This window comes from Trachypithecus francoisi, unplaced genomic scaffold (genome assembly GCF_009764315.1).
Source record: "Trachypithecus francoisi isolate TF-2019V2 unplaced genomic scaffold, Tfra_2.0 Lachesis_group4, whole genome shotgun sequence".
NCBI lineage: Eukaryota > Metazoa > Chordata > Mammalia > Primates > Cercopithecidae > Trachypithecus > Trachypithecus francoisi.
Genome location: NW_022681469.1, coordinates 144171109 through 144195742, shown reverse-complemented (window position 1 = coordinate 144195742; position 24634 = coordinate 144171109). Strand labels below are relative to the sequence as shown.

The 24634-nt window shown below is 38.3% G+C and overlaps 1 protein-coding gene across 3 annotated transcripts in view; it reads right to left on the bottom strand.

The window, feature by feature from the left end:
- Nucleotides 1-24634, bottom strand: part of VWC2 (von Willebrand factor C domain containing 2) — a 142399-nt gene that overhangs the window by 3901 nt on the left and 113864 nt on the right. Inside the window, exon 4 of one of the 3 annotated variants that reach the window (XR_004433231.1) lies at nt 5671-6066. Coding sequence is in view for 2 of the 3 variants with exons in the window: in XM_033194259.1 (XP_033050150.1) it covers nt 5915-6066 (152 nt within the window). In the remaining variant the exon portion in view is untranslated. Of the gene's footprint in view, nt 1-336; nt 6067-24634 lie in introns of those variants that run through there. The other 2 variants (XM_033194259.1, XM_033194258.1) reach the window with 2 other exon arrangements.

The following is a 24634-nucleotide window of genomic DNA, read 5'->3' as shown; positions in this document are numbered from 1 at the left end:
AAAACTAAAACTACTTGGTAATATAAAGAACATTAATAGTTTCATAGGTTTATATTACTTACTGGATACTTCTCACTTTTTTCCATTATTATTATAAGAATTATATGCTTAGGAAAAGAATAAACCCTGAATTCTAATAGAAATAAAAATAGAATTGTATTTATTTGACAAGGTAAATATAAAAACAAAGGAAATGGAAAAATGAAATCTTTCCATAAAATGTGTTTGGAAACAGTTATTTTTAAAACATAGATTACAGAAATTCAAATAATAGAAAATATTAATCATTAAGTAAAATAATGATCATTAAATATTAATCATATAAATACACTTTAATGTATGTGTTGGTCTTAATATAATTAGATACTAAATAAAACTGAGAAATATTTCTACTTATTGAAAATTGAATTAAAATCTAAAGTCACAATATTTGCAATTGTGTTTAGTCATTAGGCTGTATTCATAATATACTAAATTGACTTTAGGTACATATTTTGATTGCTTTTGGTAATTCTGTGCCTATATAATAGGTCAGCCAGGGGCTTTATGTACTTTTCTACCTTTGAAGGAAAGACTTAAACAGTATGCATGTCTTAAATCATAAACTGCTCATGGGCCAAGCACTGAGAGCACATTTTCATGTAAGTTTCCTAATTCTATTGAAACTTTGGCTGAATACTTTTCAGGGTGATTGTCAATGTCACTTAATATCAATGGGATTTATTCATTTAAAAATTAGGCATTGGAGTTAGCTTCTAAATTTTTGTGTTAAGGCTAGAATAGCAGGTGCTTTGCAAAATTTAAAGTGAAATTTGACACTAGTAAAATTTCGACAACCATCATTTTTAAATAGTTATCATTCAGGTTATGGAAGCTACTATATTTCTGTACAAATGACTCAGCTCGTTATTTTATCAGTTCACTAGATACCTGCTCAGGTGTTTAATTACATTATGTAGAAAGATTAAAACACGCAGAAATACTCAATACCACAAATGAAAGTCTAAGAAAAGTGTTTTCCAAAAATTAGAAATAAGAAAGTAAATAAGTATCAAAACTGTAAACTTGACCTCCTTTTTCATAAAGGGCCAGTGTCTCTTCAATACAATAAACTTTCTTCAGCATCAAAAATTTCGCACTAAAAGCAATTTTTTTCTGACTTGCACCAGAAATAGCCAATAGCTGTTAGAGTTCATCCTAAAACTACCATGGGGTATTTGGGGTATTTGGTGTGTCTCTGGGTTCTGTGACTTAGATATTTGATACTTGCAAGTTGACAGAGAAATCAAAAGACAACTTGGTTGGCAAACAGTAATGGGAGCTTTTAGTTGCTCTTTAATATATACATTGTCCTTAAACAAGAATAGCAAATAACTCTGAACTAATAGATTGAATACAATTCAACAAGCCTTTAACATATAGATATTGGGTGATGTTTTGGGGATTGAATGTCTCACAGCCCAAACTAAAGGGATTTGTAAATAATAGAAGAAGCAGGCATAAAATTAACTATTATGCAAACTATGGTATGATTTCTAAATGATATATTAAAATAAGAAACCAAATTAGTACTATTACTGGGACACAGAGTGACAATTCTTCCGATAACTACAGAAGTCTTCCTACCAGCAATGGCACTTGAATTGGACATTGAAAATGGCTAATATTTCAACGTGCTGCAGAGGACACTCAGGGTAGGATCTGAGATAGTAGAGACCATGTTTAGAGTGGTATCCAGGGCCCAGAAGTCTCACCAGCCACAGGGGCCTGGGTCATGGTGTAGTCCATGATCTAACTGAAGACACCAGTCTTCCATGTTGAGGAGTTTGGATGTTATTTGGTGTGTTATTGTGATCCTCAAAATAAATAATTCAGTTGAAAACTAGATCTACATTTAGAAAACTAAAATAATAGAACGAAGCGGTTGGTGTGGAGTGAGGATATGATATAAGTAGGTTATTTAAACTGTGCTATGGAGCAATGAGAACCTGATCTTTGGAAGTTGCAGCTGGATTGTGAAAAATATGTGCTGTAAAAATGCACTTATTCCTGAATAAGTAAATTGTTCTCTCTTAATCTAATTCTTCAGAATAGTTACTGACTGTATCAACCATCAGATGCTAATAGTGAGGGAAAAAATATAGTAGGTAAGTAGGTTCAGTAAGAAAGTTACAAATTATATTGGCCAAAGAAGCATGTATGTTTTTACCAATGGTGCTTATTTGTACATCTGATACTCTTATTTTCTTATTATATTATGTTGGGGAAAAATATGGTATTAAAAAGAATAATGAAAAGTAGGATTGATCTCTTGCCCATTGAAGCAAATTTAGCAAATTGTTAATATTTTTAAAATCATAGTTTATGTCCATAATTTTGTTTTCTACATGTTTAAATAGTCCACATTTAAAATAATGGATTTAGTTTCCAACAATGCTTGTTTGAAATAGTAAATTTCAGATAATGTACACATTTAAAAACCCATTTCACTGCTTAAAATAAAAACAAAACTTAAACATCTGAATTTTCTGATTTTTTAGGACTTTTAACCTTATATAAATGCAACATTTGTGTTGGAGAAGTAGGGAGGAGAGTTTATTAAACATATTATTGATGTTACAAACTTAAAACTGTATGAGGACTCTTCTCAGCATGTTTTACTGCACAAAGCAGATGATGAAATTCTAAGTATCAAAAGATTAGAAGTATTATAATCAAACCTAAATTAGTTTCAAGGCTTACAGACCCCTTGATGTCAAGGATACTGTGCCTTTCCATGTGTACTAGCAGCAACATTGTAGCAGGACTTGCCCAGACTGGAGTGCCTCTAATACTTGTTGCATGCAGGGATGAAATACAAGTTTTTGAAATGACTTTTCTCAAGACTTCTGGGACATGTCAATAAAAAGTATTGTTAATCTACCCAACAAGTAAATATCATATCACTGAAAGAATGAATTTAACTTGAAAACCTCTAAGACATCAGATAATTTCCAGAATCACTCTATTGCTTACATAAGTAGCTTTATACTTTCAGATCTAAATATAGGTTGAACATTTGAAATAAATTCATTAATACATTTGTAAGCATGGTTTATTAAATTGAACAAATCGTTTAACAATTATTAGGTACTTATAGAGCAGGCCTATTTGAATTTTAATGATTATGGCTTTTTCAGAACTTCTATACTTGAATTCTGAGGCCCCCTTTTCTGTACTATCTCCAAACACTATTATTTTGAAATTGAGTGACTTATACTTTCCTTTTTTATTGGGCAGTTATTGAAGTTATGATGTTTACTGAATAGAACAGTTTGTTGTTGATCATCTCAGCAAAGAGTTCTCTGACAACAAAGGGGAGGAAAGTAGAATGTCAATCTGAGATAGCTATATATTTGTGAAAGTCTAACTGCAAGAAGAAGTTGATCTTGGACAAAAATGCAAATAATGCCATTATTATTCATGAATATGTACACTGTCATAAATTCAAGTTCTTCCGTGGGTTGGTTTATGTATTATTTCTATGAGGAGAGAGGAATGAGGGGGTTGAAATCATAGATGGGGAGGGGAGTTACTTTGGTGTAATAACAACCACTGAGTTTTAGTGCTTAGGAGTGTGTGCCTGTGACCCTGCAGGTCAAACTAAGTTTAGAGCAAGTGAGTCAGTTAATTTCCCAAGATGATATTGGGTTCATTCTCTATATGCAACAAAATACTAGGTTTTCTGAAATTCTCTCAGCATTGAAAACGCCACTGCAATTATTTCAGAGCTCATCATCCATTCTGGCAGGAATTATTATTAAGGGAAACAGGAAGACTTTGAGCTGCATAGGGGGATTGAGTCTCTAATTGCATCATGCCTGATGGAGAGAGAAGAGGTTACTAATGGCCCACCTACCCATGGGGGCTAGGGCCATTTATTAGCAAAACGACAACTTTAAATAACTGTGTCTCAAACAATCCATCCTTGAATAAAGGAGGGATGGCCAATGTCTACCACTCTTGAATACAAAGGTTAAATTTTGGAAAGCTGATTACACCTGAGAGCAATTAGCTAATAATTCCCCTGAGTATTTTCATGAAATCTATGTACTGGTAGTCCCTTTGGCTCAAGGTGTTCTTTATGAACAAGATAAAAATTAAATGACTATATGTAATGTTTTCATGACTCAATCAGTGGCATCTTTATATTTACTAAAGTCCACAATAGTTTTTCAATTATGATAGTATCCATTTTTGAATATGATAGTATTCAATTATGATAATATCCATTTTTCTTGAATATTATTCAGTGTTTAATGATTGAATTATTTTTTATATAACGATTTTTTCATGTTCTCCATCTTTGCATTAGGAAGGCTTTCTAATCTCCATTTGCTGGTCTCTAGTTTGGCTTCTAACACAATACATTATAATTTCATATACTTCTTATGCCAGAGACCAAAAGTCCAAGAAGGCAAGAAATCAAGCCTTATTCCCTTGTTGTCATCACAAATGCTTTGTACTTAATAGGTTCTTAATGCAAAATTTAAGAATAAAAATATGAAAAATATCTTTAGAGGCTTCAAATAATGATGATATATATTTTAATCCTTTAAAGACATAAATAGTGATTATAGTTTTGCTTTTTTTATCCTACACCTATTAAGGCTCCAATTACCTCTTTCATCAACACACTGCATGCTGATATGATTGATAAAGGTAGAACTATTTTCTATTATGCATTGATTAGAGTAGCAGGACTTTGCAGTGGCTTTTCATGTTCTCTGTTCAAACGAAGAGAAAAGAAGTTGGTTTGGAATTATAACTATAGGAAAGTTGTGGAGTACACTTGGTCTTCAGCTTTGTTTTAACAGAATAACTGCTTTCTCACTCTGCTAGTAAAGGGTGGCTGATTCAAGGTTATCAGTCAAGATTTTACTGTGTAGTTTATGGAGAATAGATGACTCAGTCTGATGACGAATATGATTCCACTGAATTGAGAGCTGAGATATCTGTATAGCACATTTAGATTTCAGGTATATGAACTTGCTTAGGAGTTTGATTTTCCTTAACTCTCTTAGGAGAATTGAAGGACTCCTCCCCTATTTTGTTGTCTGCTTCAGCTTGATGGAACAGTAATGCAAATTTTCCAGCCTACTTTATTCCTCAGTTTAGGGAATGAATTAAAGTTATGCTTAGAAGAGAAAAATAATGTAAATAAGAACGAAATATATGTATGTGCTTACCTATAGTCTACAATACAGGAGGTTAGGGGAAAGAACTGAGAAAGTGTGAGTTAGTGATCTTTACACCTGCATTTCACAAGTGACTGAGAATGAAGGAGACAAAAGCAGCATATTATTATAAGAAGGAAATATATTTATGTGAAGTAGACATCAACATTAGAGATATGTCTGTAATTAAATAGAATTTAAACAGGGTTTCAGTGGAAATTGGTCCTAATATCTTATGATCCATTCATGGGTGACTCTGCCCTGTGAAAATGTGCAGGGGGAACATTCCTGGATGATGGAATCAGAACTGAAAAAGATATGCAGGAACACAGTGAGGACGGTTGACAACACAGCAATTTTAATCTGCATCTATAGAAAACACTTATATAAGCTCTCTAATGGAGGGATTATAGAAATACATTTAATATATAATAGTGTACTTTTGTGTACTTACTGTGAAAATAGCACATTTATTTAGAGAGGGATTTTATGCCCAAAGTTCTTGTTGATGTTTTGAAATATATCCATTTCCTTCTGTTGTAAGTAACTGTTATCAAGAAAAGGAAAAGTACCAACACTTTTCCATTATTCCTCATCATAAGTCTTCTCCTTTGACTGATATTTCTCAGAGTCATCTAGAATGTTCACATCAGTAAAATGTTCTAGAAAAAGTCAAGAGTTTGTGTTCTGGGAAGCGTCTACATTTGCCTGCATTCATGTCTTGTGCACATGGCCTGCCGCTCGATTCTCCATGTGCCTTCCTCATAAGTACAGTGGCATATGGTGCACTCGTCAGTCTTCACTTCTCTGCCAGCAGGGATCACCGCGGTTTCTGCAAAGCAGTTTGGACCTGAAATGCAGAAAAAATGTTTTATGCTATATGTGTGCATAAACATATAATGTACATAGGTATTAAGCATTACAGTGTGTGTGTGTGTGTGTGTGTATATATATATGTATATATTTGTTTGTGAGACAGAGTCTTGCTCTGTCACCCAGGCTGGAGTGCAATGGCACGATCTCGGCTCACTGCAACTTCCGCCTCCCAGATTCAGGCAATTCTCCTGCCTCAGCCTTTCAAGTAGCTAGGATTACAGGGGCATGGTACCATACCCAGCTAATTTTTGTATTTTTTGTAGAAATGGGGTTTAACAATGTTGGCCAGGCTGGTCTTGAACTCCTGACCTCAGGTGATCCACCCACCTCAGCTTCCCAAAGTTCTGGGATTACAGGCATGAGCCACTGCACCCAGCCAATGGCACACATTTTATTCAGTTTTTTTTATGAAGGACAGTGGCAAAGTTATAGTTTCAGTAATATGAAGTACTCTACTTTTGTTCTGAAATGAAACCAATGTCATTTAATTTTTTTTCTTTGAGATAGTCTTGCTCTGTCGCCAGACTGGAGTGCAGTGGCGCGATCTCGGCTCACTGCAACCTCCACCTCCCAGGTTCAAGCGATTCTCCTGCCGCAGGCTCCAGAGTAGCTGGGACTACAGGGGCATGCCACCATGCCCAGCTAATTTTCGTATTTTTAGTAGAGATTGGGTTTCACCATGTTGGCCAGGATGATCTCGATCTCTTGACCTCATGATCTGCCCGCCTTGGCCTCCCAAAGTGCTGGGATTACAGGTGTAAGCCACTGCGTCCAGCCCATTTAAAATTTTTCTAAGAGACAACACTGTGACTTTCATTAACTATTCCATTTGGGGGCTAAAATCTGCAACCATTTGATTTAATTAATTCTAAATAATCACAGAAAAAGCATAACTAAGACCTTCAAAGAACCAGTCTTCTTCAGGACACTTTCGGCAGAGATATCCTAAAACAAGCAAACTGCTTGAAGTGACATAAATTCAGTGTACCTTCCAGGCCTCCCAGGGCAGCTTTTCAAACTTTCCCATACATTGCAATGGCCTGGAGGGCTGTTGAAAACACTGTTTGCAGAGTTTGTGGCTCACTAGGTTTGGGTTGGGGCCTGAGAATTTGCTTTGATAAGTTCTCAGGTGATGTGGATGCTGCTTTTTTGGGGATACACTTTGAGAAGCACGATCTCAGTGTGCTGCAGGGTGTATCTTTCACAATCTTCGATGAGAATTGAGGATCTCTGTAATTCTCAATCAATTCTATGTCAGTTATAATATATCAGCCAACAAATGTGTCATATCTGCACTTTATGTTAAGATCAAGGACATGGAGAGATGGCTATCAGAAAGAGTTCCAATGTTAGTTAAAACACATTATTTTTTAAAGATTAATGGCTTTCTATTATGGTTTATACCTATAGACCTCATTCAACTATGAGCAACTGCTCTACCTCTATACTTCCCTCCAAAATTCAAACACTGGTAATTACTGCATCCTGGCCCTCAACTTCTATCTTCAACAGTTTGCAAAATTCTCATTCTCCTCCCTTCTTTGCTTCTAATATCTTTGATAATGTGCTCACAACTAAAATGTGTTCAATTATAATGTGTGAAGTCATCAAAGAGATGAAAAAGGTCCATCTGCAAAATTTAAAAAAATGAATTAATCCAGCAAACTCCAGAATAACAGCCAGCCTTTGAATAATTCTAAGTACAATAGCTCATGTTCTATGGTGGTGGTTTTCGAGTTCGCCCAGGAGGTGGAGGGCCCGCGCCTCTGGATGCCCAGCTCTGCACATGGCTCCCTGCTTGCAATGCGCCCCCTTCTCCCTCCCTGAACTCTGTTTTCTTTTTTGTTTGTTTTGTGTTTGAGACAGGGTCTTGCTCTGTCACCCAGGCTGGAATGCAGTGGCATGATTACGGCTCACTGTAGCTGCTTCAACCTCCTGGGCCCAAGGGACCCTCCCACCTTAGCCTCCCAAGTAGCTCCGATTAGAGGAGCACACCACCACACCTGACTAACTTTAAAAAAAATTTTTTTTTGGAGATATGAGATCTTTCTGTTGCTCAGGCTGGTCTCAAACTCCTGGGCTCAAGAGATCCTCCCGCCTTGGCCTCCCATAGTGCTGGGATTACAGGAATGAGTTGCCACATCCAGGCCTGAACTTTCTTTTCTTCTTGTCCCCTGCTCAGACACTGTCCTAAGATTCTGCCCTTGAACTCTTCTCTTTCAGAGAACCCAACAATCATTCATCTGCCAATGACTCCCAAATTATAGTTCCCATTGTACTTTCTTGCTTGAGTTCCAGTCCCGTGTTTCCAGGGGGCCAGTATTTGCATTACCTGAAAACACCAGATTTATGATATCTGAGCCCAGTGTCACATATCCATTAGCTTTGGTGAATTGTAAGACTTTAAATTCAAGACTCCTCCCCACCCGGTGGCCCCAAAAGGATATTCTAGTCTTCTCTGCACTCCACCACACCCCACACAACTGGTCTCCACACTTCGCTGCCTCCCTTGCTCTGCAATGCGTTTTCCTTAGTCCATAAGGCCAACAGTGCCACAGTGACCATTCGGATGGTGCCTAGGTTGTAAAAGTTTCCCTAATTAGTCACATTTGGCTCGAGCTCTCTTTGGCATGCCTTCTTTTCTGTATCATCTTTTTTTGCAGAGGTAAATTTGAAAATACAATCTGCTTTTATTTCACCCTAATATCTGTCAGTGTGCTTTGCACAGAGAAACCACACCATAATTGCCCAGGCCTGTATTCTTAAATACAGATACTGACAGGTCTCATCTCCAGACAAATCTGGATTAAAAATCTGCTACTTAATAGTTATGTGATCTTGGACTGATTAAATTAATTATCGTGTGCCTTAATGGGAATAATAAGACCTCACAAGGCCTCATGAGGGCTAAACTGGATAATTATATTTCACCTATCCTGTTGTTCTACAAATGCTAGCAAATGTCTTTACCTGAATAAATCTTTCTATGTCAGGGCAATAGTCACTTGTAATGAGCTTTTATCATTCTAAAGTTAACTCTTCATTTTGCATTTTACTGTAGAATATAAAATCTTTATTTTTCAGTCTTTTGCAACACACTGAAGTCTTTTTTCTTTTTGATGTTCAAATTGTCCAAAATTTGGCTAATGGGAGATCTGGACATCAAGCTAACTCTCATGTCTTTTTGACACACTCCTTTAATCATTAAAAGCTTCTTTCATTTCTAAACTAAGAAGATATCTTCAGCTCATCTTGCCCATATCTGTAATTAACCTTCTCTCTTCCTTTTGGTGGAGAATATATTTAGAACAAAGACCTGGTTATCACATGTAGTATACTGGGGTGGCACACACATATATATATAAAGCATATATAATAGTTATACAGGAAGGCTATCGTGGGCTAAAGTTGGGTATTTCTCTTCCCCCAGATTAGTTAGGCTCTGGTAAGACCCTAGCAGGTTAAGTTCTGGTTAAACAGTTTCTCCTGAGAACTGAGAAGAACACAATGCTCTGGAGTGTTTCAAATGGCTACTTTTCCCCTCCCGCTGCAAGAAGTGTGAGTGAATTTTTCTCTAATATTCACTGTGAGAACCTTGTTGAGCTCCTGGCAGTTAAACTCAAAGTGTGGGAACTGTGACCCTATGACTGGATCCCCCTGGAGTTTTTTTACTTTCAATTTTGTCCAGCAAGCTTCCAGCAATTCATCAGTTACCAGTTAGGTTTTCCTCCACTACAGTTTACATTGTCGTAACCCAATACTGGTTCCCATGGAGCTTTCTGCTCAGGTAAGTTGTGATTTTCTGTATTTGCCTGTAGATCTCTTCAATTTGGAGAGTAACAGTTTGTCCTATTACCTCTGAGGGATCCAAGAAGAGTTGTTGATTTTTTAGTTTGTTCAGAGTTTTACTTGTTTTTAGGATAGAGTTGCAACTTCCAAGCTTCTACATGCCAGACTGGAAACTCTATTGATCAGTGTTTGAGAACTAAGCCAACTTTGGCATATCTGGAATAAACTCCCCGTGGTCTTGGCATGTAATTCTTCTTCTATAGTGAAGTATTCCTTTTATCAATATTTTAAAAGAAATTTTGTGGCAGTATTCATGCAAAATCTTGGCCTGTATTTTTTTCACTGTTTTTGGTTTTGGTATCAGGATAATAATAACTTCATAGAATGAGCTGGGAAATTATTGGATGAGATTCAAGGATATAATTAATTCTTCTTTCAATGTTTGGTATTATTCTTGAGTTTGAGTTTTTAAAAAATTATCAATCCAATTTTCTTAATAGTTCTCAAGTGAATTATTTCATATTGAGTGAATTGAGGTAGTTTGCATTTTGAGGACTTTATCTACCTCTTCTTACTTGTTAAATTTATGTGCATAGAGTTGCTGATAATATTCCTTTGTTTTCTTTTTAATGTCTGATGGACCTGTAATCATAGCTCCTGTTTTATTACTGATTTTAGTAATTCATGTCTTCTTTCTTTTCTTCCTTTGTACTGCTATGTGTTTAATTGTCGATCTTTTCAAAGAACCAATAAGCTTCTGGTTTCATTGATTTTCTTGAGTGATTTTTTGTCTTCAATTTTACTGATTTTTGTTCTCATCTTTACTATTTTTTTCTTTCCATTGCTTTTGGTTTATTTTGCTTTGCTTTTTCAAGTTTCTTCAGGTAGGAACTTAATTATTGATTTAGGAATTTTTTCTCTTTTCTAATGTGAGCATTTCATCCCATACATTTTCCTTTTAGCACTGCTTCGCCTGTCTCTCACAAGTTGTGATGTGTTATATTTTCTTTTCTTTTTTTTTTTTTTGAGGTAGAATCTTGCTCTTTCACCCAGGCTGGAGTGCAGTGGTGTAATCTCAGCTCACTGCAGCCTCCACCTTCTGGGTTCAAGTGATTCTTGTGCTTCAGCCTCCTGAGTAGCTGGGACTAAAGACGTGTACCACCAAGCCTCACTAATTTTTGTATTTTTAGCAGAGATGGGGTTTTACCACATTGACCAGGCTAGTCGCAAACTCCTAACCTCAAGTGATCCACCCACTTTGGCCTCCCAAAGTGCTGGTATTACAGGTGTGAGCCACCACACCGGGCCTGTATTTTCATTTTCATTAAACATTTACTTTAATTTTATAGACTTGAAACCCAATAACTACTAAGAATCTTGGGAAAATATATCACTCATGAGTACCTGGTGGATGAAAATATGAATTACTTAAGAGAATGTATAAAATTTATACATGTATACAAATGGATTCTACTATTATAATTACTCAATGCAAGTAACCTCCCATAAATTTAACTTCATTAGTAAGTAGGAGAATGGGTTAATCTTAATTAATTAACATTGTACTTAATTTTCATATTTACATGCTACTTATTTTTTATATTTATATACTATATATTATAAGAAATATGATGCAGGCAGAAAAATTATATAAATATAAAAAATGAGACTTAGACTATTAGTCCAAGTCATATGGCTGATAATTAATTACTGATATGTTACATTGTGTTGATTTTGCATGGTTTCAGTTAAAGGATGCTCTGGTTAAAAATGATTAGTTTTGAAATTACTACAGGATATAATGCTTTTCTTGTCTCATGGACAGTTGATAAACCTGGCTTAACTGAATTTTTCTGTGATCATTTGATGTCAGAGCAGAGGGTTCACATTGTGAAGGGTTTTTTTGTTGTTTATACCATCTAGACTCCATGAGTATGTCCACCCTGCTCACTGGTGCTGATGCACAATGCTATGATCTGAATATTGGTGTCCCCCTGAAATTCGTATGTTGAAACTTAATCAACAATGTGATAGTGTTAAGAGGTGAAGCCTTCAGGAGGTGATTAAGTCCTGAGGTCTGCTCTCATGAGTGGGATTTAGTGATCCTAGGGAAGAGATGTGAGGGAGCTGTTCATCCTTTCCATCCCTCCCCTGCCCGCTGTGTGAGAATGCTACCATAACAAGACACCATCAATTGAACAGACCCTCTCCAAACACCAAATCTGCAAGTGCCTTTATGTTGGACTTCCTGGTCACTAGAACTGTGAGAAAATACATTTCTGATGTTTATAAATTACCCAGTCTGTGGTATTTTGTTATAGTAGCATGAATGGACTAAGACATATAGTATCAGAATGGCCTAGCACATTTAACAAACACTCACTCTTGATTGGGAAAGAGCCATCTTCTATCCCTTAAAAAATCTCCTGCAATGCAGAGGCTGCTGTTGCCCTAGTTGCCAGCACACTGTAGCCCAGGATAGGTGCTTTTCACTTAGCGCTGAACAGATGATAAGGCTGTGGCTTACAAATTACAAATCCAGCTAGAACCTCTTGGGCCATTTTTAGTTGAGCCTCCCCTCCTGGCTGCTCCTGTGTCTCCAGCAAAACTGCCTTCTCAGTGACAGCCCTAGGTCCCCACCCACGCTTTTCCCTGATTGGAAGTCCCTCAGGACAGGAGCCAACACAGCACTGCAGCCTCACCTTAGAGTCTAGTACTGCCTGCAGCACAGAGCTAAAGCTCAGTATATGTACGGTTGAGTTAAGTTATCAAATTAAATAATGAATTGGCATACTGAAATAAAAGTATCACAGCTGTGTTGGTGGATAAATTGCCACTATGTTTTAGATTTTTATAACAAGGGATGGTAAGCCATAGGAAGACTGTGTTGATGAACAAGGATCGGGCACAGTGGCTCATGCCTGTAATCATAACACTTCGGGAGGCCGAGGCAGGCGGATTGCTTGAGCCCAGGTGTTCAAAATCCCGTCTCTATAAAAAATAGAAAAATTAGTCGGGCATGGCAGTGTCATCTATAATCCCAGCTATTCAGGAGGCTAAGGTGGGAGGGTCACCTGAGCCTGGGAGGTCAAGGCTGAGGTGAGCTGTGATTGTGCCACTGCACACCAGCCTGGATGACAGAGTGAGAACTTGTCTCAAAAAAAAAAAAGAAAGAAAGAAAGAAAAAAAAGAAAAAGCCCAGAAACGACACACATAGGTGTCTATGTCATATCTCCTCCCCTTCCATCCAGGACTAGGTATTGAGGAATGGTCCATCACACCAGAATGACATAGCCCCCACGGAGCAGAACTCCAAGCAGTGAGAGCCCAGCAGGGTACAGCATCTGCTTGTGGCAATGCATTTTATTTCAGGCACTAGACTATTGGTAATTTTTTTGCGTTTTTCTGAAATTAAACTGCAGATAATTCCCAAGTATTCCAAAATTTACATCCCAAACCTCTTTTGAAACAGCTGCTTTTTCTGTAACTTATTGTAAATTATGTTCCTTAGCACCAGCTCTGACTGCCAAATGTAAAATTTCCCAACTGTTATTTATAGAGAGGAATCAACATCTATTGTATTTAGATTTCCCTTTTACATACCGGATATATTTTAGTTTCACAGAGCGCTGGTCTCAAAAGGATTAAAAAAAAAAACAAACACTGGCTTCCTAAGATGCATTTTCATTTCACTAAGAGTAAACTAAAAATATGTCGATGTCTTTGTGCACATTTATGTGTTCATGTGGACTTGTGTGTTTTCCTAGTAAGGACCTAGTACAAAATCGTTTTTAACTAAGAGTTCAAATGAGCAACACTTTTTAAAAAGGGACTAAAACAAGCATGAAAAAAAGCAAATCTGGTCTCTATGGAAGAAATAATCTTCATCAAAAGAAAACGCCTGCCAGCTTGAAAACTATCCTGCCAAATTAATATCCTGTCTTTCTCAGTGGCTCCCAGGGAGTGCTGTGCAGGAATAGGAGCGCTTCTTGTAGTTTATACTCTTCCTTCCAGCCCTCTGGGAACATGCCCTAGTCTAGATTCATGGAACCTAATGCATAGCTCCTTGATCACGCTGTTCCAATCCTTTCAAGTTGATTTATCATATGCTACCCAGTCTCCACCAAAATTCAAGATATAAAATATATCTCCATTTTTAAAGGCTAAAGTATTCTCATGCTCAACATTCTCAGGAAACAGAAATAACATGTCATCCTCAAAGGAATAAAAACGAAATACTTCCCAAAGTTCATACTCCAGTATAGCAAAAGGTACCCTGTTTAAAAAAGTGTCCCTGCTGTCAAATAAATTGAGGACAGGCTTCATTATACAACTTAAGTGAAGATTCTTCATTGAAGATCTTTTCAGAACCTTAATTGTGCTAACATATACTGAGAACCTCAGAGAAAGGGGCAGCGTGGGCAGCATTTTCTAAATTCACTTGAATTGAAGTCTTTGCTCACAAACAGTTATTAGGATCTGATGAACATTTATATTCATTCCACGGAGCAGTGTTTGTAAAATGAGCCAATACAATGTAAGTAAAAAAAAGTCACTGTCTCCTTTGCATACAATATGCAGAACTGAGAGGCAAATACCCAGGGCTTGCACAAGCTAACTCACTGGGCAAGTATTATTATTATTATTTTTTGTTGTTGTTGAGACGGAGTCTCGCTCTGTCACCCAGGCTGGAGTGCAGTGGCCGGATCTCAGCTCACTGCAAGCTCCGCCTCCCGGGTTTACGCCATTCTCCTGCCTCAGCCTCCCAAGTAGCTACAGGCCCCCGCCACCTCGCCCGGCTAGTTTTTTTTTTTTGTATTTTTAGTAGAGACGGGGTTTCACCGTGTTAGCCAGGATGGTCTCGATCTCCTGACCTCGTGATCCGCCCGTCTCGGCCTCCCAAAGTGCTGGGATTACAGGCTTGAGCCACCGCGCCCGGCCTGGGCAAGTATTATTACATAGGCCTTCCCATCCCCCTGACAGAGCACACACAAAAATGCCAACGCAGCATGAAACTGCAACACAAATCAAAAAACAGAACATGACCAGGGCCTAAGAAGCCCCCTCATGTGCCTTTGCTGACTTCTCACAGAATAAAATAGGTTTGCCTATCTCCGCACTCCTTAGATAATCATAATGTATAAACTCCTGTAGAGCAGGACTTCTTTTCCTCAATATTATGTTCATAAGATTCATTCACATTGTTGAAGTTGCTGTGCTTATTTCATTCTCATTGTTGTGAAAGAGACCAAATGAAATCTACAGGCAGGCAGCCCGGGCGGCGCCTTGAGCCTAGTTAGAAGTTGACCCTACAGGCAGACAGCCCGGGCGGCGCCTTGAGCCTAGTTAAAAGTTGACGCCGGACCTAACCGATAATGTTATCTATAGATTTCAGATGTTGTATAGACAAGCAATGTGAAAGTCCCTGTCTTGTTCTTTTTCTGTTCTAATTACTAGTGCTTGCCATATATCTCTCAACTTCCTGAGCCCAGTATAAACATATCCCACCATATGTCTCCCCTCCATATATCCCTCAGCTTCCTGGGCTCATCCCACCATATGTCTCCCTACCATATATCTTTCAATTCAAAGACTACCATATATCTCAACTTTAGAAGGACACCACCTGGAAAATCCCCGATAAGAACACAGCCGTTTGTGAGAGCGCGGGAACCAATAAAAAAACTGCTAAATGTATAAACTTAAAATGTTAACCAATTGTAATGCTGTAACCTAGAGAATTCCCTCGTTCCTCTGCAACTTTACAAGTCCTGTTTACATTAGGCTATAAAAGGCAAGCGCACGCATCGTTCTGGGCCCTCCTGTATGTTGTGGAACGGAGGGACCAAGTTCGAACTTGCATTAAAGATCCTTGCCGCTTGGCTTTGACTCTGGACTCTGGTGGTCTTTTTCGGGGAACAAACGGTCTGGGCATAACAGTTGCATGGTATGGTGTTTTCATTTTATGAATGTATCACAATTTATTTACTACTCTTGATAGACATTTACTTTCTACTGGATAGATATTCAAAGTATCAATAGCAGAAAGTTAGAGTACTATAGTAGTAGCTATTAAAAAGACCTATTATGAAGTAAAACATTATTCCATAAGCATTTTTAGAAGTGTCCTTGCTGTGCAACTATCCCAGGAATGGAAGAGTTGGGTCATAGGGCATGTATACTTTCAGCTGTAGCAGAAAGCAGTAAACGTTTTCCCAAAGTGGTTACATCAGAATCAGCATATAAGAACTCCAGCTGATCCAGAGCTTGATGTTGGTATTACTGTTTTTTTTTTTTTTTTATTGTTATGTTTTACTTACCCTGGCGGATGTGCAATAGTATCGAATGGTGGCTTTAACTTGCATTTCCTTGATGACTGATTGTTTGGATACTCTCTGCTAATATGTGTCTTTTGAAGTATTTTGTCATTATTTTCTACTGGTTGTCAAGTCCTTATTTATTTGTCAGAATTTTCATGTACTCTAGAAAAGTCCTTTGTCTGATGTGTGATGACAAATAAAACTTCCAATGATAATTATGAGATTGTCATCTCTCTTTTTAGTTCTTTCAAATTTTGCTTTACTTTAAAGCTATGCTATTGAGTACATATATGATTAGCAGAGTAATGTCATCTGGCTAAACTGAGGTTTTTATTGCTTGTCTCAAGAGATGCTTCTTGTCTTAAAAGCTACTTTGTTCTGCCAACTGCATTTTTTCGGTTATAATTTATAGGGTCCATATTTGTATCTTTTTACATTCAATATTTCTTCCATCCTGCAGTTAAAGTGTCCCTTGAAAGCAGAAGATAGAGTTTAAGAAACTGTGTTCGAAAATCTTTGTCTTAAAAATATATTTAATTGATTTTTATTCAATATAATAATGAATATATTTGGCTTAAATCTATGGCCTTAGTAGTTCTTTTCTATTTAGCCCATCTGTTTTTATTCATTTTATCTCATTTGTTGTCTTCTAAAGGACCTTTTTTTTCATTCCTGTTTACCTGTCTCCTGGCTTGTGGGTTTCCTATTGCCTGATACAAATCCTTAAATACAAATTTTAAAAGAATCTTAAAGTAACGAGGTGAACATGGGGTTTATCTCAGTGAGCCTTCCTTTCCTGTGAGAGCTAGACCTTCAAGTCCTTTGTTCTCTCATGCTTTCTGTTTGGATGAACGGAGACAAGATGGTGCACTTCCGGGTTCTTCATCCCCCCCCCGCCCCAACTTTTCCCGCGCGCGCGAAAATGCAGCCGGCGACCGGGGAAGGTGCAGACCAACTAGGCATGCGCCAGGTGATGTCAATCCGAAGAGACCAAGATTTACCTGGTCGCACCTGTGGAACGCCCCCCGACACGCCCGTGCCCCGCCTATTGCCCTCCCACTCCTAGAAAAGCCGCTCCGGAGGGACGCCATGCGCGGCCTTCCTCAGTCCTTCACTCCTGTCGGGATGTCAGGACTCCAGGAACGCCGTCCGAGAGCCCCACGGGGGGACTCTGTCAGCCTTCTTTGCCGGAGGCCGACAGACCTCTTCCCCACACCTTAGGTGACCAAAATAAACTTGCAGTTTTGCTCCTACACTTGCCTAGTCGCTGGTTCTTTTGTGCCCGCTCTGGTGGTCTTAGAAAAACAAGTCACTTTCAAATCAGTTTTTTGTTTTGTTTTGTTTTGCTTTGTGTTTTAATGTGTGTGCATTCTGTCCCTTAGAGTTGTTCTCAGTAGTGGGAGTTACTCTCATGCACCCTATTCCATCATGGCTAAAAGTAGCTTTGGGATGATTTCATTGTCACATTTTATTTGACTAACACCTCCCAAATAAGAAAGGAGCAGATCGTAAGTATCCCTATAAAATGAGAAGTTAACCTGCAGAGATTGATAAGGTGTTATGATTGTGTAGTTCAGTAGGGATGCTAACCCAGAGATGTTATGGATTTATTGGTCTGTAAAAAGTCAAACAGCATTATTATGTAATTTAGCAATCTTATATATGCATTCCTTTCCATATTGACTGTTATAAATCCCTGTTTTTGAACAAGTAATTTTGTCTTCCTCATGGTTCTACCATTAGAAATTAAATACAATTTGCATGTGTCCCTGATCCATTTATGTGAGAATATAATTTATATAATAGAATTTCAAAGTTTTTATCAAATACACTTCACCTGGGAAAATTATTAGGATAGTACCTCCCCTTGTCATTTTGCTACTTATGCAGTTCTTCATTGTTAAGACCTCAGAGCTCTGCTTCATCTGTGTTAATCTTCCCTCTGTTCCTAAAGGAAATGTATGGGTATTAAATGTGAGGTGGGAAATTGAGGCTTTGAATGCTCAAACTACAAAATATTAGGCCTTGGTGATCTTTGTTCTGATAATTCAACACTCATATGGGAAAACTGAAACCTAGAATTAGATCCCAATTCTAATCACAAGATTAAAATTGAGATTAGTTATTTGACTCTTGTGCAAAACATATATTTGTCTCTCAAACTTTTTGGTAGGATCTAACATGCCAGATGGTCTCCCTGTTTCAAAATTGCAAGTGTGAATGACGGCATACTGGGGCACCTATTTGTTACCGTTAAAGACCAACTTGGACTGTTTGAATTCAAATAGAATATATTCAAGACATGTTAATCAGGTTTGTTGTTTATTTCCAATAAGTTCTTTTTCTTCCAATACAGTTTGTAGTTGTCACTGGCGAAAGCAACATGAAAGCCTTGAGGAGCTCCTAGGGCAAATTTAAGGGGCAAGAAGGTCCACATGTGTGTCACCCAAAATTCTGACTGGGTCATCACATTGTACCGCTGCTCTTTTCTTTTCTTTTTTTTTTTTTTTGAGACGGAGTCTCGCTCTGTCGCCCAGGCTGGAGTGCAGTGGCCGGATCTCAGCTCACTGCAAGCTCCGCCTCCCGGGTTTACGCCATTCTCCTGCCTCAGCCTCCCGAGTAGCTGGGACTACAGGTGCCCGCCACCTCGCCCGGCTAGTTTTTTGTAATTTTTTGTAGAGACGGGGTTTCACCGTGTTAGCCAGGATGGTCTCGATCTCCTGACCTCGTGATCCGCCCGTCTCGGCCTCCCAAAGTGCTGGGATTACAGGCTTGAGCCACCGCGCCCAGCCTACCGCTGCTCTTTTCATCCTCATCTTTGACCAGCCTTGGTGTCTAGCTCCCGGGACTCCTTTCACTGGACCCATTTTAATGTCTTGGCTGCCCTGATTCTGCCGCCATCTTCTGCCTCTCATGCATTTCTTCCCTCTACTTCCCCACATTTGAGGCATAACAATTTCAAGTATGTGGGAAAGCACTAATATTGCCACGATATGTTTAAATTATACCGTCTTATTTTGATAGTTAGACCTCAATCCACTGGCTACTATGACATGCCATCAAGTTTAACTTTCACAATAGAAGCCTAAGTAGCATTTTGAAAAACTCGCAGAAAAATGGCAACACCAGGAAATGCTCCTTCTCCAAATTCCATTCATATATTTTAAAAGTCATGAAGTGAATGTGATGTGACTCAGAAATGAGGGAATAATAATTAATGCACTCAGAAGAAACAAAAGGTGAGCATTCCTGGTATATCTGGTCTCACAGGGGTGAGCCATCGGGCCCGGCAAAGGGTGCACTTCTTAAACACCGCTGGGCCCAGGGAGTGTGCTTGGATGCAGGCTGCCTAAGGCTTCAGGGAGGCCTGCTATGATCTCAGATACTGAAGCCAGTCCTCCTGAACTGGTCTTAACCCCTTTGTAGTGACATGGTGCTAGGATGAATGGAATGTTATGAATTAGAAAAAAAAAAATCGATATTACTAATAGAATAAAATGTAGTGAAACCACAGTTTTGTAGCTCTATACCATACCTAAATTGATAATCTGAACAAGAACTAAATTTAGGAAAATCAGTGATCATCTAGATAGTAGCTACAGAGCTAACAAAATCGATAAACACCAAGTTATTGTGAAACAAATAAGGAAAACTAGAATTAGGAGCAGGATTAAACCTAAGAAGATAAGGAAAAAGGAAATTTAGTGGTGTCTTGATTAGTATTTAACTGGCTGTTAGAAAATTTAAAAAAAGGCCCAGAAAAAATAATTGCCATGGACTACTTCCACCAAGGCCAATTTTGAGCTACCAATGCGACCTCACTGAAGAGGCTGGGAAGAGTCCCTGAGCTGGACAGAGAAGTACATGATCAACTCTCAAAGCCAGTAGGAGCCCGCCTCTAGCGACGTGGATGAATACATGATACCAAGTGGTTGTGAAGGGCAATGATGAAACAGGCTACAAATACACAAATGTAAATAAGTGAAGCAGTAAACATAGATTGGAGAACTGTGAATAAATACAATGCAAGGAAGAAACCAGCAGCTAGTTTGGTGGTTAAGTGCAGTAGGCTAGAACATTTGTGAATAGATATTTCTGGGGGATGGGAGAGAAGTTCCATATCTGGAAAGCACAGTGCAGACAGCGGAAGTGACATAGGTTGGTGTGATGTTGTATAGACTTCCTAATTCAACAAATGGAGACACTTGCATTTGAGCTGGGCCCCGGGACGAGCCTCTCTGAGAATTCACTGAAATTTTGGAAGGGCCTATTTTACTTCCATAAGTTGTGTTGAATCCTGTACAAATGGAAACCACTGACATCTGATTATCATATAGACACAAATGAAATGATACACAAATGAAAAGACCATGTAAGGAGAATACAGCATGATGTTATCTAACACCCCACAATTACAAGTTTTATTAGGGAAACAAAAACATGGTAATCCAAGCACATACACTAATAAATCAATGATATAACGACATTTAAAATCAGTCCAAAGTGATGTCAATACTTTGTCTGTCATTCTTGATGACTGGCATCCGACATAAAACAAATCAATTGCAAATCTTTCAAACGATGCAGAAAATCCTGATGTCAAAATTGCTGTTGAGAAATTGCTAAGAATCACACACAAAGCCACTAATAAATAAGTGTATGTCAGAGCTAGACCACAAATCTAGCATCTATTCAGTAGTGCTGAGATTGGGGGGGAAACCCAAATCATCATTGATCAGTATAAAGCATCCCTGAAGTTAAAATACACAAACCTTTGTCGATAAAGGATTTTATAATTCAAGTAGTTTAATGTTCATGTGCAAAGACGAGGTTGGGCTAATATGGTGAATTTTGTGTTTCCAAATAGGAATATACTCTATTGTCTGCATATTCAAGGGCTTTTACTAAAAGTGATTCAAAGCCACACTGATAATTTCAGTAAAGTAGAAGCACAGCTTACCAAGGTCCCCTCACTTCCCTCACCCCACACTGTGGTGCCCCAAATTCAGTGTGGGATGCTTCCTTCTCTGTACTTGCCCAGCCCAGGGGCTTCAGAAACTGCCCAGCACCTTGATGATGCCTCCAATCTGGACCTCTCCCCTATCTCCAGTCTCCTGCACACACTGCTTTCCTGACTTCTCCACTCTGATGTCCAACAGCCTTTTCAAAATCCATCACATCAAAAATGTAACTGATTTTCTCCAAACTTCCCCTTGCAGGGAGGGGAGACTCCTCTGACTGCACAGCACCAGAATCACAGGGGTCTTGATTCCTCTCCTCCTCTGCCACGCCAAGGACCTGTAGCCCTATCAGGTTTACCCTGAATGCAGCAGCGGCCAGCTGCTTCTCCCCAGCTCCAGGGCTGTGTCCTCGGTGCTAGTGGTCCAGGCCGCAAGCGCCTGCACTCATAAATCAATGCTTTAACCACATCTAAAATTAGTCCCAAATGCTTACACCCTCCTAGACTCTTGTACCTATTCCTGATCACCATGTTAACACCTTTGTATTAATAGACTAGGTAAGAACTTTCCAGAATAAAATGAGAGGAGGTATTTTCCTAAAAACAAATCTTGTGCTTCACTTTTTTGTTGCTGTTTAGGAGACTGAGTTGAAATAGATAATTCTTGTAATTGAAAAAGGTTATTAGAAAACATCCTAATTATATATACCTTTTCAGAATGTATTTTCATAAAGTTAATCTTCCATCTTACATCTGGATCAATAAGTGCAATTTTCCCATGTTTTCTTGTAAATTTTTATTTTTAATTTTTATGAACATAATTAATTGTATATATTTATATAGTTTTCCTTTGAGATATATTTTTTAAAAATTAGGTCGTGGTTTAGAATTATCCTAACTTTATGAAATTTGTTGATAAATTACCTGTCATTTTATGTGCCAACTTTAACTGAGACATATTATTTGCTTTTCAAAAGCCTTGCAGAAGTTACATTAAAACTTTTCTGGAACTAAATTATTTAACAATTATTTCAATTTCTTATGTGCTTTTTGAAGGATTCTATTTTTCTGCTTCTCCTTTAGACACACTTTTAGTGAACCCAGATAATCATGTAATTGAGATTTTGATATTTTATCAAATATTTTAAAAATTGCAGTAGTACAAGGAATTCTCCTTTAATTTTAAATTTAGCCATACAACTCTTATATTATATTTCCTAATTTCAAAAATTTGACGCTTTTCATCTTTGTATTTGACTTGTTAGAAGCTATGATTTTATTGGTTTGGTCAAGGAATTAGTTTTTAGGTTTCTAAATTTCCTCTGTAATTTTTCTATTTTCTAATGTATATTTTTCTATTTGTTTTGACTAGCTATTGATGTCTATATAATTTTTGGACTTTTGTTTTTCTCTCCTTTGGAATCCTAGGTTTATTTATTTATTTTTGTCCCTGTTTAGGAGTGAAAATATTTAAGACAATGAATTAAAACTTGAGTTTGGGCTGTAAATCTTATAGTGTTGACACAGTCAGGTGGCAGGTCCTGCTCTCCTGAGACAATCAGCCCAACTGTCCTATATAAATGATATTTACTGGTTTTTAAATAGACATAGAAATTGACTCACTGCCTTAAAACTTGAAATTTATATTTGTCTTAGAACTGAGTTCCTTCCTGAACTTCAGTGGATCCCAGGATCCAGAGAATGAGATGCCACACCCCTCATCCGTCAGGATGGCTTTCTTACCCCACCCCAATTGCTGTTCTCCACCTTCCCAGCTATGTGAATCCCCCAATTTTAGTCAAGGAGACAATGTGAGACTTTATCTCCTGTTCTCCTTGGCTGTAGCACCCAGTTAAAATCTTCCTCCCAGGCAGTACTCAACTCAGTGATTGGCTCTCCATGCTATGGTCAGCAGGACATAGGAGGAACCCGTGTTTCTGTAGTACTGTCACCCATTTGCTATCTTTGTCCTTCCTGCAGCCCAGACATGGGCCGCAGCTCTTCAGCCAGCAGCCTGGACCCTTCTTCCCTCCCAAACTCCAAGGGACTGGCTCCAGTACTGTGGCTTCAGGGCCCACTGCAGGAACCCCTTCCTCTACCAGCCTGACAGGTCTGCAGCTGGTTCTGTGCTCAGTGTGCTGTGTGGAGTGTGCAATGCCCCTAGGTCCTGGGAGTTTCCTCCTACCTTGGCTGTCCCCACACCCACAGTCGTGCTAACCCTCTGCAGGAAGAAATACTATCTCCACCCATCATGCCTAAGGGGGATTGCTCTCCACTGCTTTCTGTTCTTAGCACAGGACAATCTGAGGCCAGCATGACTTTTACATCTTTGCAGAATACTTGTTTTCTTTACTCTAGAAATTCAAACATTCACTAGGGTATGTCTATGAATTAGGTTCTGTTCATTGATTTTAACTGATACTTGATGGACCATTTCAAATTTGTGTTCAATTAGAAACTTTAAAGCCAAAATTTGTGTTCATTCTCTTCAATCTGTTCTGATGTCTGCTTGAGGAAGTGCAACTAAAGGAAGGTGAAATTTTCTTTTTCTGTCAATTTTTCCCATTTTATTTTTACATTGTTTATCATTTCCACAACTTTGGAAGAACATGCCTGAGCTAATGTCCTCATCAATCCTACATGTGCAACTAATGTTTTACACTATGATTTTTGAACATTGGCCGATGTGATTTTAATTTTTTCTTGGGCTCTCCCAATCTGCAAGTTAGTTTAAATCTAATACCATGGATATATCATTATTTTTAATGTTTATTTTGAGAACATAAATCACCTTTTTTCCAAACTGTTTTTCCTATTTTTCAGTACATTCATTTCAGATGAAACCATTTTTATATTTAAGCTTATTTTTTGAGTCAACATTGCAGCTTGGTAACTCGGCCTGATCTGTTCTCCACGGCAGTGCCCTGGATTCGCTGTTCTGGCCCCTGCTCTGGGAGGACGCCTCCCTGGGTTAGGTACTGCTTGGCAGGTTCAGGTCAGTGGACTTCCTTGCCTGCTTCTCCTCAAGTTCAAACCTGCATGAAAGCCTGACAGCTCCCCGCGCCTTCCTCATTTCCCCTCAAAAGTTGTTTCTTTTAGGAAATCTCTGGCCCATCTCATCCGTTCTTGGCTTCTCTGTCTCAAAGGACCCAGACAAGCTCAGGGAGGAAGAGGGAATGTTAATCCAGGTAGCAAGCAGGTGGGCCCACGGCAGAGACGAAATGGAGACAACTCTGAGGCGATTGACAGGGAGGGAGCTTTGAGGTTTTCTGTGGATTTATTCTCCAGAGAGTTTAAGATAGAGGAAAATTCAGGTTAAAAAAAAAAAAGAAAACAAAAAACAAAAAACCCACAAAAAATAGAAGATGTAGTTGAAACTTATAAATGACTTAAATTTCCTTTTAGAAAAAAAATTGGGAATCAGATTCTTTTAAATAAATTTTTGTCTGTGCTTCTTGTGTGGCCTTAGGAAG